The sequence below is a fragment of the Falco punctatus genome (assembly GCF_963210335.1).
Source record: "Falco punctatus genome assembly, chromosome: Z".
NCBI classification, from domain to species: Eukaryota; Metazoa; Chordata; class Aves; order Falconiformes; family Falconidae; genus Falco; species Falco punctatus.
Genome location: NC_137586.1, coordinates 52,933,879 through 52,952,276, shown reverse-complemented (window position 1 = coordinate 52,952,276; position 18,398 = coordinate 52,933,879). Strand labels below are relative to the sequence as shown.

The following is an 18,398-nucleotide window of genomic DNA, read 5'->3' as shown; positions in this document are numbered from 1 at the left end:
CCTGTTGCCTTTTTGTTCCACTTGAAAAAGTATATTACCCCCTCTCTACTGAGGCGACGTGGAGGTTACTCTGGGACAAAAGATTCTCCCTTGCCCTACTCTCTCCCCCCGAGCAGGACCACTCAGCAATATACTGGTTTTGATCACACTGTGCAAGTGTCTCACTGAACCCCAAAAACCAACCACTATCCCCTCTCTTAGCCTGGGGAGAAACTGGGAAAAAGAGCCAGCTCCTGCAATAACAAAAACGTCCTTTTCTTTCGAGCAGAGGCTAAAGCACCCTGTTTCACCACAACTGGAAGAAAAATTCCCCCTACCCTGACTACTTGGTTACTTCCTAAATGTGCTGAACTCCCTGAACACTTTTGCAGCTTGTTTATTTTTTGGTGAGATCATCAACAGTTCAGAAACTCAGATGGACAAAAGGGGTAGCTGGCTGAAGGCACACTGGCAAGCAGGGATCAGATGTTTGCAATCTTTTTCATTTAATCTGTCTCCATTTAAAATATTTTTAAGCTCCTCTTAAAGGGCCACACACCTTTTTAAAAAATGTAATAAAGCAATAACTCTCCTACTTCTCTGTTTCCTCACTGTTGTTTTGCTCTTGGGTTTGCCTAGGCTTTTTTGTTTGTGGGTTTCTTGCCATAGAGAAGCAGGCTTTTCTTGGTTGGGGACATACTCTACAGATAATTGCAGGAAAGCAACCTGAACTACATTGGGATTACTTCTGGCCTGTTCATAATCATGATGGGGAGTAACAAAGAGCCTGACATCCTCCACAGCTGTAATTAACCAACCCAGCATTAACAGGGCATTTCTCTGCTGCCTTTTTGTCATGCCAAGCATTTTCAGACTTGCTTAGCATTAGAACTTGCTGAAAATTGAAGCTGCCTTCCAAGGCAACTTCTACAAACATCTGAAGGAGTTTTCATCATCATTTGGAAGAAAACATGAAAGGAACAGAACATACAGTTACCAAAACTTCTTGTGGGACAATGCTTGGCTTCCAGCCAGCTCATCACAAACTCGTGCTCACTGGTCACAACCCCTCGTCTGCCCAAGATCGTGCATGGAAGCTCTGCAAGACCAAGGGACTTAATCCAAACACCACAATCCTGCTGCAGTGCCCTAAGCAAATAGCCAGCCTTCCTTACCATGCATTTTCTCCCCCACCTCATCTGGTCCTACTTCCAGCACTTGTGGCTTAGCGTCTTACGCAATCCTCCTCAATCATGGAGGCATGCATAATGGCTTGCACATTAAACCACAGAAAAAATCCGAACACTGCAATCAAGTCTAAATTCCTGCCCTGGATACTTCAAAAATACAAGAGTTAATAGAGGTTTCCTCTTGAAAACAGCCATTCTCCTCCAAAACTGCTTGCCCACTAGGGCCTAAGGAAATACAACAGCATTAGTTAAAAGAACTCTAAAAATAGAAAACAAAAGGAACAGGCAAGTTTTTTGAAGGCTAATGTACCAAGCTTACCTAATAATGCGAACATTTGGAGTGGAAGAACACATTTTACAACGAGAGGCCTAACTACTACAGTATTGTCCTGCCATAAAAGCTCAGACACATTATCAACTTACTCAAAAAATGTGAGGCAAAGTATGTCAACTCAAACGTGATTTAACTCACACGTCTCTCAAACTTGAGACTGACCAAGAGCATCAGTATGGTCAGCTATTGCCATGCGCAGCTCTGGCTAGCACAGAGCAATGCAGCTGTGGCATCCCAACAGCACGTCGGATAGAAGTCGCTCCACACACTTTTTCTGACCTGGACTTGCAGCCTCTCCTTCCCTCTCCTCTTTATCTTCAACAGAAAGCCATGGGGGCCACAGTCCTGCAGGCTTCCCCTCACCACAGGGTATGCCCTCCTGGTCAATGAGAGAAGCCGCAGGCACAAATGTGAAGATGAACTTGAGGTAAGACTGAGCAACCACACTCAAAGACTGTCAAATCTGATGTGAACCATCTTGCCGATTCAGTGGCGAGATGAATGTCTGCAGGAGAAATACTGAGGTAGCTTGTCCTCGTGGTATACAGTTTCAGTTCCTGAACCCAAGGGAGCAACAACAGAACAGCAGAGAACATAAACAGAGGCTTTGCTTATAAACCATGCAAATAAACCCCAATACCAGCAGGCCTAGTGGGGCTGAAATGCTTTTTTCTACCTAGCTCCAGCTCAGGCACTACAGCAAAGCAGGAGACAGTCCCCATTCATGTGAAATACAGTGCAAGGAGAAAGGTCCTCTCTGAAGTCACATAAGGGAGTCTCCAGCAAAACTGAAAGCTCCCAGAGCTGGAAGTCTTGTGCCTTAACCACAAAACCGCTCTTCTCTGAAGTCACAGGTCACGATTTGATAATTGCATGTGGCAGCATTTCAAAGATACTGACTTCATGAAAGGCACAACCGTCCTTCGTATCCACACGGTTAAAACCGACCATGGGGGCTGAATTCTGTGCATGGAAACCAGAAACTCTCGATTTTCAGATTGCAGAGCATCTCCTACAGGACTAGCACACCATTATAAATCTTTGAGATGTAAATTTTCCTGACAGCTCAGCCTTTTCCAGCACCTTCATACCTCAGCACAGAGCTAGGCTGATTCTCAAACAAGGAATGATCAAATCATTGTGACAACAGAAAAAACCTCCAATGCACAACTACAAGGAGCTCAAGACATCCACATGAATTACCATTGCTACATTATTGCTTAAATCAAATAGCAAAACAAAAAACGTTCATTATAAAAAACAGCAAGCCAGTGCTATGTGGGCTTTTTCTGTTCCATGCAGATTAGAACTGAAGCATTGATTGTGCAGTGAAGAGTGTCCGTGGTCCATACATTCTCCACAGCCAGAGGCTTTTAGCATCCTCATTCTAGAAACACATCCCCAGTTACTTTCACAAGCTCAAGAGGTGCCTCAGTGCAGGAAAGAAAGAAAAACCACAGCCAGGCAACAGTTTTAATTTGATCTTACTACAAGTATGACCGTGACAGGTCCCACCGTACACGGTGATCATTTCCAACAATAGCGGGAAGATCCCCAGACACGTGGGACAAAGAAGCCTGTGGGGACAGGTTACAGAGCGAGACTACTCTCCTCAAACTTCTCTCCTGTTCTTTCTTGCTTCACTTAGAAGCACAGAGGGCTCATACCTTCCTCCAGAAACTTAATGGTGCAGTGTCCCATGTAAACAATAGGGTAGAAAACCAAAACCCCACGGAAATTGTGGCTACAGTTTTCATATCCTGAATGCTACCTTCTAAAAATAAAAGACATACAAGTGGTATTTTAACATATCTCAATCCACTGTAGAGTATACAGCTCACCAGGTCTGACTTCAATTTGTGTGGGTTCTGCCTGAAGGGTTTGTGCCCATTATCTACAATAAACCAGATTTTCAGCCAGTTTAAAACTAGCAAGCTCATTGAAAACAAGTAAACAGTCTGATCTACCGTTTACTTCCTGGCTTCACAGCTGCTGTAAATACCCACAAAGAACTGGGTGAAAGATGGAGAAAAAGGGGACTCATGCCATAAGTTAATTCAGAAGCTGAGAGGAAAGCAAGGCAGTGTGTCCCATCGACAAACATGACTATCTTCAGGGGGTTTCACTCCCTGATAGAACATACCAGGCAGAAAACAATTATGTTATTTTCTGGATATCCATTGTGGTTGGAGGATTTAGTAGCCTTTGGCTAAGCCTGTATTCCTCACAACCAAGTACCAAGGTGACAGAGAAGCTAGTGTTAGATTATGACCGTTTATTTCTCACCACACAGATCATTCATAGGGCAACCCAATGATTTCCATAACAGCAGTATTAAGGCATCACAGCAAGATGAAATGGTGACACAGGATGGGGTATGAGAAGTTTCAGCTTCATTCTTTACAGTCAGCAGGTTTCCACAAGTGCCCAAATGAGACCAGTCTGTAAAAGCGGGTTCCCAGCACAACACAGGCAGAGGCACCTGTCTCCACCAGTTAACAGAAGGAGCAAAGCTGAGGAAGAATGACAAGTGAGCTATTAAGGCATTTTCTTCTCCCTGCACAGAGTTTGGATTCACAGCTCCCGGTTCCCTACTCACATAAAATCTACAGCAAGGGAGGTAGGTGGGTGTGCAGCACCTCCATAGTGCTCTCACGTGAGGGCTACATCTCGGGCGCCCACGCCAGCCTGATTGCACAGCCAGCTGTCGAGCCTGTGCAATACGGCTCCACAGCACCCGGGCGAGACCCGAGGACAAGATCATGAGGCTCCCAGGTTACACAGGCCTGCTTCATCCACAGCATCCACTGGTCATACTCCCAGCAACAGGTGTTTTTGCAAGACACAAGCACATGAAGGGACTGAAGCTGAGACCAGGAGCTGAAGCTCCAGCAGCTGAAAGCATTTACTGGTAGCACATGTGATTACTACAAGGACTCTGGCTACAAACCTGCCTTAGCTTTCAGCAAACCCTCACACAGTGAGGCAGCAGGCAGACAAAGTGCTGCCACAAAAATCCATACACTGGAATTTTGTATTACTTTTTCAATGAAGTATTCCTCAGGAGTACATGACTGGTGCATTTGAACACTTCAACTGATTTCGCGCTCATTACTCAACACTGATTTATAAACAGAAGGTGCCCAAAGCTGCTTTCCATAGAAATAGAAATAGGCTTTCAAACAAGTTCAACAGTGGAAACAAAGACAGAATGTCTTATGAATTGACAATCACCCAGAGGAAACAGCGATCTAATGGTGAAGCCTGTTACAGCATTGTACCCTACTGAGCCAATGACCCTTGTCTACAATGTGAAAAGCAAACATTTCAGATGGGCCAGTGCTGGGCAAGGAAGCACATTTAATCTGCCCTCATTATATTCCTAACTTTGGACAAAATTTCCAGAAAGCAGGATAAAACAACATTTTTAAAGGTTGGTTGTTTTTGTTTTTGTTTTTGTTTTTTTTTAAAAAAGCAATTCCTGTGTTTTCATTTTCCTTTTCTTACAAGGTACTCCTTCCCCCTGTGTGGTCGGAATAGCTCTCAGGGCTGCCTGTATCCTTATTGATACTGGCAAGAGCTAAAACTGTCCTCTGAACAAGTTGGACAGCTGTACCCTGATATGCTGACAAGAAATCAAGCTGCTCAGCAGGCCTGTTGTGCAGGATCGGCTAGTGTGAAAATACAAGCCTAATTTGCTCACAGTCAAAGTGCTGTTCCTTCTGCAGCCGTGGCTTGACGTGTTTTTACAGTAGGCTACAGCTCTGCTCTGCGTCCATCAGGCTGCAACAGTGCTGCCTCTGCAGACCTTAACTAATACACGAGTGAGCACCTGCTTAACCAGAGCCCACCATTTCCACATATTTGCTATGCCAAATGGTGATGTGAGGAGAGAGAGGGCAGCCTGCCACCCACTTCCAGCAGCTAGGTTCTCTCCTGGAAGAAAGGGGAATGTTATGCATTCCCTCTCATTTTGGGACTGCAGGCACTGGGACCATCTATTCCTCTACAAGTCACCACTTTTGCTTAGAAGAGCTTTAAAAAAATAGCAGCCAGCACAACCACTCTAGCAGAAAGCATAGCTGACACCATGTACTGGTGTATGCACAAGAGACCAGTCCTCAGGTAGCTTTCAGTGGAGGCACACTGGCTTCAAGGATGCAGAGCACATTTAAGCCAGCTGGGATCCCACCTTCAACCTGCATGGAAAGTCAGCTGCAAACATGAGGCTCATACCTCTCTTTGGGTAGAACTTTAAGTCCTAAATACTTTCATGCCCCCTGGCCCAACACACATGACAACAGAAAGACGCCACATCAAAAAGCAAAGACAGAAAGCACAGAAGCAATAGTCACAGGGTGGGCTGGTCACCAGCAGCCCTGCCAGGAAGCACAGCCTGCTGAGCTTCTGCCTGTGAAGGGATACACCCAACACCTCCCCAGGCCCTGTGTCACACCACAGAAGAGATAGTTTTGTGTCTTCCCCTGCTGCAAGACAAATTCTGTTATCAGCACAGACAACTGTGAAATGCAGCTTGCCAATGAAAAAACAAGAAAAATTATTCAGGTTTCTAACACTGCAAAAAAACGCAGCAGGCTAAGTATCTTTACTGTATTGGTTTAAAAAGCAAATCCCAAGCAGAGCTCCCAATCGCACAGCCGTGATAACTGCTTGAAAATTCTCCTGCTAATTTTCACAAAACAAGGACAGACCGCACATTCTTCAGCCTTTGAATGGGGTTGTCAGCCACAGAGATGACAGAACTCAGATGTAACCAGATACAAGACTCGATTATTGCAACAAGTTTTCACAAGTGGTACAAAGAACACATTTAGGACTGGTACAGGCTATGGAGACTGTGTCTAGAGGTCAAATCCACCTTAGACAAGTGCTTCTAATGAGAATGGTTTGCTGTTTAGAGTGGATTTTGGCTGCGATAGGAACATTACGACCTAGATAATACACAATTTTAGATGTTTCAAAACATCAACCCAGACACAGTAAAATACATTTAAATAAAAATAAAAATCAATAGACAGGCTGGAAAACAAACACCCTGATCACATCCAGCCACTTACCACTATTTAATGACAAACACTGGTGTGAGCATACAAGGAATAACATTATAGTATTAAAACGTATGGAGCTAAGCAGAAGTTGAAAGTATGAGCTGTGACCAGGAGGAGCCCATCCAGAATTCCTTGCACTTGAGCAAGTGACCTTTAATTCAGTGGAAATTCATTCACAGGAAAAAGTAGAACTGGACATTTGAATCAAATGACCATTACTAACAGCAGAAGGGTTTTCATGAGCCGGCTATGTCAGCATGCATCTGGGAGGCTTCTGGTTCAAATGCAGACAGAATACACGTAGATCAGAACCATTTTAAACACCCAAGACAAGCAGGCAGAACCATTCCAGCAGCGTCATGCTACTTGAAACTTATCATAGCACCAGCTATCTGGTTTTAAAGGGTTTCCCCACAAAACTGGCATGGGTAACAATGAACCTCGAGGAAAATAGCAAACAGAGCTGCCCAGGATCCTGACTGTACTGTACTTGTATTTGTTTCGCCTTACATAGACAGGAGATGAGAAAAGAAAAAGTCATCCCTCCCTTGGGTGAAAGCCTTACCCTGCCATGGCTCCCCTCCTCTCACTCAACACAAATTTGAGGAACCTGACTTGCATGTGACTTTAAAGTTTAACAAGATGCCAAGTCTGCAGTCAGCAGATCATAGTGGCTCTTGCTTCCCACACATTCAGGAAGACCTGTCCCTTCTGGATTTACTGCCAAGTCCTAATGCCCCTCACCTAGCATACAGCAGAAGCCACCTCGAACAAACCAGTCCACGAGGTAGCAAAAAATGCTAAAGATTAACAAGAATAAGCCAATCATTACAGTCCATTTAAGCAGAAACATGGTCTACTTACACTGAAAACACATCTACATCTAAATTATTTCAACCTCTCATGACTGCTCCCTATGTTTCTATTTAGTTGGTCACTGGAAAGTTATCCTTATGGATACCAGTTTGGTTTTTACTTTTGAGACTCAAGTCCAAAGGAAGGGGAAAAAAATAAATCAAGTTTCAGCACTAAACCAAGAGATTATGTTTTGTTTGCCTAGTTTAGGGCAACCTTTGCAACCATTCAGCCTCTTCACTAGTATAAATCAGACTGTTGAGCAACAGCACTTTGCAATAATTACAGAATTTTCTCAATCTTTGGGGAAGACTGAAAAGCAGATGCTTAGTAGATATGGATTACCTAAATTCACATAAAGTCTTGGTTAGAGATCAAGACTCTTGTATCTTCAGTGCAACACTATACTGCTGTTCACATCAGGATGCTCCCAACCTTGGTAGTCTGAGGAGCTCATCCTTCAGGCTGGTGTTCTTCTGGACTGTCAATATACTAACCACTCCTTCCCTTCAGTGCTGACATAACTTGCCTGCTGAAAATACACCCTGGAGTACTTGCACCGATACCTGTGTTTTACATGGAGGACAAGAGCATTACTAGTAGACACAGAAAAGAGCATCGTCTCTTGTTGCTTTAAGAACACAGCAGTGTGTACCGAAGTCCCAAAGCAGTGCAGTTAACCTGAAGCAAATTGAGCACAGACTGCTGGAGAGATCTACATTATTTTTGTGGGTGCACTGGTAAAATTCTTTGCACTTTCTTCAGTAGCAGCAAGAGCTAACATGATAAGGAAGGAAAAGGACCAGGAAGCTGAAAACACTTGTGGTCTTAAAGGGCTTCTCCATTGTCTTGACTTCTGTCCCCTGGCTTTACAGCAGCACTTTTCCCCATCTGCTGGGCCATGGGCAAGTATGGGAACAGAGCAGGAAAATAGCACAGGTGAGCAGGAATACCTGGTAACTTGACCATGTTCACATAGCTGTGATTTTGCTATGAGGAAAGTGACAATGCACTTTCATGTCTGCATGTTGTCTCAAGTGACAAAGCACTTCTCTGCTGTTCTGGAGTAGCATTCTGTTGGGTAGACAACAGCTGCTACTTTCTTAAGCAGCCAGTTGTCACAAGTCAGAACAAGCACTCAGATTTGACATACTGCTATCTTTGCAGCAAACTGTCTTTTGTCCCACCAACAAAACCCCTTCTAGCATATATGTATGCTCCCTCAGCCTCAGATACAATGCAGTTATGTTCCAGCTGTACTTGCTAAAACAGATTGAAACTACCAGGAAAGGATTCCCTGAGATGAACAGTTCGTGCTTATTAACTCATGCAAACTTTCTGCCAGTGTCAACCAAAAATGCATCTTTAGGGACTAACTCATGTAGTATTTGCCTCTAAAAAGAGAGGTGTAGAAGAACAGAAAGGGCAGGGCAGGGGGGGGGGCGGGGGGAGGGGCGGAGGGCAAGTGCCACAAAAAGCCGCACAACCAAAACCCACAGGAAAGGGGTCTTTACTTAAAATCCCTTAAAAGGATCTTTTATTGCACCATCCTTAAAACTAAATCAGAAAGGGAAGGAAACTTTGACTGTTTGCAGAGGATGTGTGTCACATCAGCCTGAATCTCCTCCACATATAGCTTAGTGCTGCCAGGTCAGCATAAAAAAAAGCTAGGGCAAGATCTTCAGCTAACAGATGAGCTGCACTCCACTACATTCGGAGCAACACCAATTTTTCCATCAGCTGAGGATTTCATGACACACAGGCATAAACAACATGTAGTTTTAACAAACTCAGTTAATTATCAACAGTTGTTAATACAGAAAACTATGTATCATTTTTTTATTCTGCAACTTTTGCATTTAATTTCAAAGGATTTTTCCAGAATTTTGGAAAGCGTGTGCAAAGTAAGATACAAGCATAATCCCTGTAACCTGAACTAAAAATCCACCTCCAACAAGATACAACCACTACTTGACAACACAGCAACACCAAAAAAAACCCCAATTCAAAGTGAAAAATGTTGCAGTTAGTTGAAGCTGCAAAGAAATTTAGCAACAGGTGGTAGAATATGTTGCACTAGCACTCACTCATTTTATGACCAAAAATATTTAAATAGAACAGCATCTGTTTCCCTTTAAATAGGCTGCATACAAAACCTGAACTTCCATGGATTTTCAAAAAATTCAGCCAAGCAATGGTCTATCTTCTTGTCTAGGTAAAAATGAACTTTGGCTCACCATCAACAGTATTTCAAAGCCATCACCTTTTACTGCATCCTGACTACATTAAAAACTGCCCCATCCTACTGTGTTTAAGAATGAGGGCTCCAGTTCCTTGACAGCTGTTTATTTAGCTCACAAGAATGCTGTAAAAATTAGTATGTGCTTGTAATACACACTGAAAGTGGAATGTATTATTATTAGATAAGGTTCCAAAGCTGAATATTAACTTGAGAGATAAAGGAGGTCAGATCCAAATTAGGCACTCTAGCCTCAGTACCAAGTCAGACGCTGAAGTGGACAGGAATTCTTCCAACTGTGGCAATTTCATAATCACCATTCTCATAAAAGCTTACCCTCATGGCAATCCCCCAAGAAAGCTGAACTTTTCACCAGATGACAGTGGTATAAATTTCCTAGGGGACTACTAATACCGAACTCAATGTGAAAAGTCTCTATCCTATTCTCTGAACCGACCTCAGACTATAGCTCAAATAAAACAAATCCAATCTTCCACCAATCACACAGTTTGAGATTCTGAGATTAGAAGTCACCAAGAACAAATCCAGAAAGTGTGTCAGTGGAAAACAGAGAATAAATGCAAATAGAAGTTAACACCAAGCATAAGTTTTCAGCAACATAATGCTGGTATTAGCAAGCTGCACTGATAAGGCTGCATACAAAAGGAGGAAGATAATAGGAGAGTGTGAAAGGTGTAATTGTTTACTAACACTCTCCATTTTATTCACTGGTTCAAAATAAAAGTCAGCATTGACAGACCAGGCTGAAGAGTTTTACAAGACTAAAAGGAAGCACCCAGAACTTTTTAATACTGTCCTGCTTCTGCAATACATGCAAACATTACTTATTCTGTGACAAGCACAGTAAGCAAGTCTTTTTTTCTTTGTGTTGTAACCTAGACAGGTTAATAGCAAGATAAAGACAGTGCCTTTAAGGTAAAGTGATTTGGTATCTGTTGGAATAGCTGTGCTGCTAATTGTGGATACGGGCACTGTTGGCTTCCCTGCATGCAGTCGGATCACTAGCTGGCACCACCAGGTTAGCTAGTCTTAATCAAATCGCCAGCACAGACCTTCACCAGTACAGACCAATGCTCTCATGCTTGTGACTTCCCTTGTGTTTTTCCCAGGGTTCATACAGCATTCTGTGATAGGATTCTCAGAAATGTTTTTCTCCAGCTCCTGTAACCTAGCATAGTGCAGACACTACAGCAAGGCCAGATCTAATGTAATATTGCACGGGGTTTTAATATTCCACTTTCAAAGGGAATTCGGTCTTTCCCACGCACATCCATACACACTTATCCAGAACCTAAGCTGGCGTAATTCTTCTAAACCTCTCCTTCAAAAGCATCTCAGCAGAAGGGAAGTTAAGACCAAAACCAGGCACCGAAGTCCAGTTCTGCAGATCAGAAGACATGCACAGCAACGTACATCACGCCATTACCTGCTTACACATCTCAGCCTCTGAGCAAAGTTATGCAATAACAATGCTGCTACACAGAAACATCTGAAAGTTCAGAGACAACCCCAAGGGAAACAAGTATGATGCTCCTGGTAACAGATTTAATGCTGCAGCAGACCTTTGTGCCTAAACTTCTGCCAACATCATTTTATTACTTTAATCTTATCTTTGGCTTCAAAATATTAGGGAAAGCAGAAGCAGACTATTGAAAGTGGTAACTGTGCAAATGTTTAATTCAGCAAGTATCATGCCACCTCACTACAAAAGCTGCATAGCTAACTGTTCAACACCCAGCCTGAGACTCATACTGCCATAAGAAGTCTTCTCTACCTTTGCATGCTTCTTGACTGTAAGCCTCCCAGTTTCAGTTTAGGATAGGAAAATAACAGATCCATTGGATTCACACAGGGACTTAGCGTGTCCTTTCAAGAATGTTTTGGAAAGGTTTTTCCAGAAGATCTGCAGTTGCCTGCACAACTTCCACTCACAAAAACAGTAACTAAGGACACTCAAGTCTGTGCCTGCTCAGCAACTCAGTGACTTGAAGAAAAAATTAATTAGGCAAATGTGGGAAGACTGCCATGTGTATCTGAATCTCTAACTGCCCAATCAACGTGGCACAGTACAAAACCCCTTGTGCAACCCAAGTACCCAGTATTAGCAGCTTCTTCCACTTCCTCCATCCTGACACACTGCACCTGACCAAAGCAGAAGTTACAGTGCTTCCCATGCAGTCCTGGGCTCCCCCCCCTTCCCGGCTGGATGTTCTGGGCTGGGAGGCAGCAGCGGCCAGGAATGCCCTGCGGAGTTCTGCTGAGGACTGAGAACACAAGGGTAAAACAGCCCTCCCACCCATCCCTATCCTGATCCTTAGTCAAGATCTAACTATACATCTAATATATCTAAATACAGGGCAGTATTTTTGGCAACATTTTCCCTGGCCTAAAGGAAAGGCAAGGGCCTGTGTGTCACTATGGAGCACAGTATCAGAGAACCCAGTTGTATATTTATGTGCAACTGTATGATGGCAGGAATGCCACAGTGCCACAGCTGGTGTCTGCAGGTGTTTCTGGGGATGAAGGCCACCTGGACGTATGGTTTGTTAGTCCTCAGTCTAGCCTGGCTGGTTTTTCCTAGGATCCTTCAGGATGAAATCAGGGAGGAAACCAGCTTAATTAGGCAGGTGTAAGAATCAGTTTGGTTGTTTAGCTTAAGGGTGTGGAGTCATTTTGTTAGGGAGAAGACACTGAGGTGGGAGATAGCTATCACCTGAACATCATCTAGCAGGTAATGTACAACATCCTGTTTCCCTGAGCACCTGATAATCATACAGTAGGACCCACACAACCAGAAAGCCTCTCCCAAGGCCGCTCTTCAGCCCAAGCCTTCCACAATCTTCTTTTACCTCTTAAATAACAGCAGCACTGACCAGACCGGCTGCAGACTCCTTTAGTCCCAACACCTGTCTGTGGAGCAGGGTGCAACATCAGCAGAGGATGCCACCCAGCTGATGTTTCTCCTAGAGAAGTGACACTAATCCAGCAAACAACAGGGAAAGGCAGGGCACGTGGAATAATAGCCTGATATCTGATGCAATTTCTCAGGCAATATTTGTTTCCCTCTGACTATTCCATTGCTCCATTTTTGTTTAGTTGGGCTGGTTTCAAGAAAAATAGAAACATGCCCTTTGGGATCACCTGAAAATAAAAGCAATGAAGTCAATACCTGCTAGACTGGCTTATATGCGCAACTGTTAACAACAGCCAAAGTGGCTTTATTTTTACCTGTTGATATATTACCTCATGGCACTGCAGAACAAAGTATTTGGAAGCCCTCTAGAGAGAATGAAGAAACAAAGAAAGTGTGTCTCAGAGCCAGGAGAAAGCTGTATCTTCACCTTTCAAAAAGGTGAAGCAAGCTTGTTTCTTGGAAACACTTTATCCTCTGCTAAAATGGCATTGAGGAGAGTTGCAAACCCAATGCCTGCAAACAGTGAGCCAAACCCACTGCAGGTGGCAATCCCAGGAGCCATGTCATGCTTTTGGAAGTGCTATCACTAAGGTCTTTGACTCTGTTCTGATTTGTACTCTGCCTTATCAGTAGTGTTGAAGACGTTGGTGACATTGCTGGACAGAAATGTAACAAGTGTGGGAAAGGAGAGGGCACCTGGCACCTGCCTGCAAAATTGATTACGTTAAGGTACGTGTCTGCCTGCATGTAGATTTCACTGCCCAAGGCGCACTGAACGTGGCCACAGAACAGCAGCACCCATGTGGCATGAGAGCTGCCTGCACTGAACTCCCACCCACCACCTGTTAGTACTTCATCCTGGACAGAACAGGTGCTACACGAAGCAAGGGTGGGCTGTTCTTTGCTGATAACACCCTCCCCTCTCTTCGCCAGAGAGCTCTTCTAGACCTCAGAGCAACAAAGAAGAGGAGCCACTCCTCCGACTCCTGGACCAACAGCCCTGTTACGAGGGATTCTCTCTCACCTCATCAAGAAGTTACTGAAATACAAAGCCTGCTGGCATGAGTGCACAGCACTGCCTGAACATAATCTTAGTGTCCTACCTTGTCTTTAACCAAGACACTGACTTGCAGGCACCTGCATGAGAACTCTGTCTTAAGCAAGTCTCCCTTCCCCAGGGTTCAGCACATGCCTAATATCAGATCAGACAACACTAACAGTCACACCTTTAACATTAGTTTGTGAGGTTGTTTTAAAAGAAGCTTGAAGTGAAAGGACTTCAGCAAATGCTCTCTAAACAGATTCAAACAACTGAAGCCAGGTACAGACATGCATATTCTGCCATGACTAGCATTAGAACAAAGTCTATACCACAGCTCCAATTGGTGAGCTAGTAAAGGATGACCACCTCCTGAAGCCATCAGGCAGAAGCAGGAAGTGTGTGTGGAAGCAAGGCCATCACACCAGCGTAAGGGGATGAAGCAGCTGCAGAGACTCCAGCAGAGCCCACATGACACAGTAGGAAGCATACCATCCCTCCCCACCGGGGAAACATGAGCTGCAAAGCTGCATCTGTCTGCACCACTGATCCACATGGATTCAGTTCCAGGTCAGAGCTGCAACAGAGGAGGTATTACAAATGTTCTCAATTATTAGCTGATGAGGTAATTAGTCCTCCTGCTAATTGGGGAAATACATGTTTAAGTGCAGTGTTTTCATGTTTGGAGGTGTGCTTACATCTGACACCTGCTCCTACTGCCGTCTGAGGTTCCCAGTCACTGGAGGAACTGCCCCAGAGAGGGAAGGATTTAAGCATCTCTCACCTCATTGTCTAGAGAAGCTGAAGGGTTGACCTGTACTCCCCTTCCTTGCACAGGAATCTAAGCACTGCTAAGCATAAATACACAAGTACTTGCAAGATTAGAGAATGCCGCTTTATGCACGCTGTCAGGGAATGAATCAGGCAGCCAACAAGTGGGCAACAGGGACCCCCACGTTGGAGGCTTTGTAAATCAGGGTATCACGAGAAGGACAAACAGGCTTTGTTCCCTGTAAGCCTTGTCAACAATAGGCACTCTGTCATTCTAACGACAGAGAGACTTAAATTTTTTTTTATTACACATTTGGAAAATTGTATTATAGAAAACATAATCTTTGATGACTGGGTCTGAGACTTACTTTTGCAGTCAGTCCACTGGTCTTTATAGTCTAGAGAAATATGAGCCTTCTGACTGTGGATTTGTACAATACTCCCTATGCAAAATACTTCTGGGAATCATTCCTCCCCCTCAAACCTTCCCAGCAATGAGAGCTTCAGCTTATGGCTTTGGTAGGTTTTTTGTAAACATCAATGTCTGATGTTCACTGCACATTTCAAAACATCACCAGTATCTACTCTCTTTGGAAGAGTTAGCTTCAAGATACTGCTGTGGGCACAGAGTCTAAAATCCAGTAACAATGTCCATCATTCTAATGAAAACAGCTTGCTCCCACAAGACCACCAAGTCAAACCTTTTCCCTGATGAGGTCCATGAAAAAACAGTATTAAGCGCTCCTTGGGAAACAGTGATCTCAGCTCATTTTGGCCATGTTCATTGTGAGTCCATCTCTGTAAAGGGTTCACTCTGCATCCTCTCCCCCCTAAAACCACTGCAGACTTGGGTAAAAGCATGACATGCCACTTAGCAGTTCTCAGAGTAAAAAGCGAGAGCTTAGTGGTACTGATCTTGAGCCCAGCAAGGAAGGGTGTCCCTTATGCATAAGTGAAAGTATCAACCAGTGCTTAAAGAGTCAGTAGATCGCAGTATCGTCTGCAGATCTGATCACATCAGGATTCTGCACAGCCCTGAAGGAGACAGGAGTGTTACATAGCCAAGACAAATCCCTGGCACAGTTTGTGTCCGTACATACAGCCAGCATGCATCTGCCAGCCCATCACTAACAATACAGGTTATTTCAAGGTGACCTGCAGTGTACTGAGCAACACAGGAAAGGATGTGAAAACACGATCTCTGCTTTAGAAGCGAGCTCAGGACATATCAGATATGAAACTATTCACATCACACCAAGTCAGAAACTTTTTGTCCCGCAGCCTGCCTGAGCCATGCTCAAGAGGAGAGAGACAGAAAGAACCACAACTGTAAAACGAGGAACAGCTTTCACAAAACACTAAAATCACACCTATATTCAAAGAGCTCCACATGCCTGGACAGAGGCTGCAGGTGAAGACATTCAACGGCTATGTTTCCTGCTCTATTTCACTGCTGTATTTCTTTTAAACCATTACTTTCCATCACTTACAGTAGGCACATGCGGCACTAACAGCAGCCAAGAGAAATAATCTTTCAGAGAAAAGTACCCAAAAAAACTCTAACAAGTTACCATGTCAGAGAGACCTGGAAATAACGAGAGACCTGTCACATTTCCCAAGAGAGGGCAGAGCTGTCTCATGCCCTAGCTCTGCTGCACACTTCCCATCTCATCTCACACTAGTCACTTATTCATCTGCACAGGACAGGAATGCATACCAGACCTTCTCATGCAAGCTAAAAATTGGAGGATTCTCATTTTCCATGGCAAATGGGGTTGTGTGAGTCCCCAAGACAAAACATTTTCTTTTGGACCCTGCCACACGACAGCAGAGAATGATGCATCCAACACCAAAGTCACACGGAAACAAAAAAAAAACACCCCACCAAGGGAAATGGGAGGCGTCATTGTCAGATAACAATCAGCTTTGAGTTTGAAAACTGGAAGCTAACATCAGCTTTTCCTCATCTGCGCTCTTCCCTTTCACATTTCCCTCTGCAGCTCAGGCAGTAGAGCGCTAAATCGTAGCTATATTGCATTCACTGCTTCACTGAGAAAGTAGCAAGGTAACTAGTGTTTTCCAAAAAGACACATTGCTTTCACTCCTTTGAGAAAGTCAGCATTTTAACAGACTACAGTGGGCTGAGGATTGTAATTTTGTATCAAAAACAGCTGCTATCCTTGGAGTTACAGACCACCCCTTTCACCTTCCACCAGAGAAGCTAAAGACACAGGAGAGGCTTAGGGTACTTCTGCAGTATTTTAAAGGGTTTGAAAAACTGTAATGCTAACTGTACATTTCAGAAGTTCACATACATGCAAAATTAACCAGACCAGAAACACCAGACGTAGCTGGTCCTTTCTACCATGCTGTTACCTGAGCCAGAGGAGTTTCCCAGCTTGCGCAGTTTTCCCAGAACCTTCTGGACATCATTTATGCTCGTGTCCTGTTGGCTGTACAAGAGTAACCTCTTGGCATCTGAGAACAGCCGGGAAACACTGGCGATGGGAAAACACAAAAACAACCAGCAGTCATCAGCTGTGTGAGCCAGCATCCACAGATACAGTTTTACACCCCAACTCCAAACTCCAGTCCCTTTACAGTTATGCCAATGCTCTCTCCTGGACAATAAGCCCTTATGCCGCTGCCCTCTTCAGTAGAATAAGCCCTTTCTCCAGTGACCACCCTGGGACAATCCAAGGAGCCTAATAAAAGATGGCTGCTAATCCAAGGTCAAACAAAGTTACATTGCAAACCTCTATGCATGTGAAAGCATTTCTTTAAGACCGGGGTGGAGGAGGGCCTCCTGCTGCCTGTAAACTGCTTCCTCTTAGAAGCAAAATAATACAAGTATGTCCTTGCTCCTTTCAAATGCTTCTCCAGGTTACAGACACATTTTACTCTACATTAAGTAGAACTGGCCTGACAGTATGAATGCAGCAAGCAGGGCAGGGTGTAAGGAAGTTGGCCATAAATTCAGCTTTCTGCAACACATTAGCCAGTAATAAATAAAGAGTGTCATAAGTATCCACCAGACCTGCACTTCAACTGCCTTTCACTCTACACAATCCGTCTCAGAGGTTCATTAACCAGGGAAAGAGGTTCTCTGAAAAAAAGCTTACATCTTGCCTCTTTATGGTCCAAATTCTGAGCAACCAACAACAGAAAGGACGCAGCCCTCAACGAGGCAGAGCTTTTCATTCACCATGAGCTCTGACTGCTTGGACTCTGTGATACTGCACACCTGCCAGCTCTCTGCCAGCCCCTCTGAACTTGGTAGTTGGAGAGCTTGGTACTTCAGTGGCAGCAGAAACAGCAAAACCCTCAACAGTGTAGGTTTACACAACTAGCTGGTAACTTCCAAACATCCCTTTCCCACATGTTGCCCCATGAACAGAGATGACAAAAAAAGCAGGCAGACTCACATGGAGGCATTGAAGTTTCCAACAATACCTGGGGATTCCCCAGGAGTTGGGTAGCGGAAACAAGGGTTGTTGGCGTTGCAAATGATCCCCTGTATCCATGGCAAGGTTCCTGCTGAAGGCATAGCTTTGTTTGGGAAGTGACCTGGAACAGAAATGCAAGAGTTAGGAGACAGAAACACAGGACACAAGCTACTACTACACAGCACTACATTTGAAGGGCAGTGCTAATCCTGTGCTGGTTACTGCCCCAAATTGCTTATGAGAGCCCAACAGCCAACACTAAGAAGAGCTGAGCTCATGTTAAGTTCCCCACACTGGTCTAGCCACCTCCACTGAAAAACTATACCTTGTTAAGCCTGCAGAAGCTCTTTGCTACTCTCTGCAATGTTTTTTTGGCCATGCTGACTTGGATATAGTACTTCTTGCTGAGGAATGCCCAACAGCAGGCAACTCAAAAGCCTAGCAGTGGTGCCATATACATGCTTTCTAACCAGCTGTGCTCCTCTGGATTTGCATGCATAACTAACACAAGCTTGAGGCCACACAGACAGCTGTGGTCAGG

General features: G+C 44.2%; 1 protein-coding gene across 2 annotated transcripts in view; it reads right to left on the bottom strand.

Annotated features, from left to right (window-relative positions):
* ABCA1 (ATP binding cassette subfamily A member 1) overlaps window positions 1–18,398 on the bottom strand; it is a 97,650-nt gene that overhangs the window by 51,992 nt on the left and 27,260 nt on the right. For both annotated transcript variants that reach the window (XM_080371371.1, XM_080371372.1), the window contains exons 5-6: window positions 17,837–17,978; window positions 16,788–16,909 (exon numbers count right to left, since the gene is read on the bottom strand). In XM_080371371.1, coding sequence (XP_080227497.1) covers window positions 16,788–16,909; window positions 17,837–17,978 — 264 coding nt within the window. The remainder of the gene's footprint in view (window positions 1–16,787; window positions 16,910–17,836; window positions 17,979–18,398) is intronic.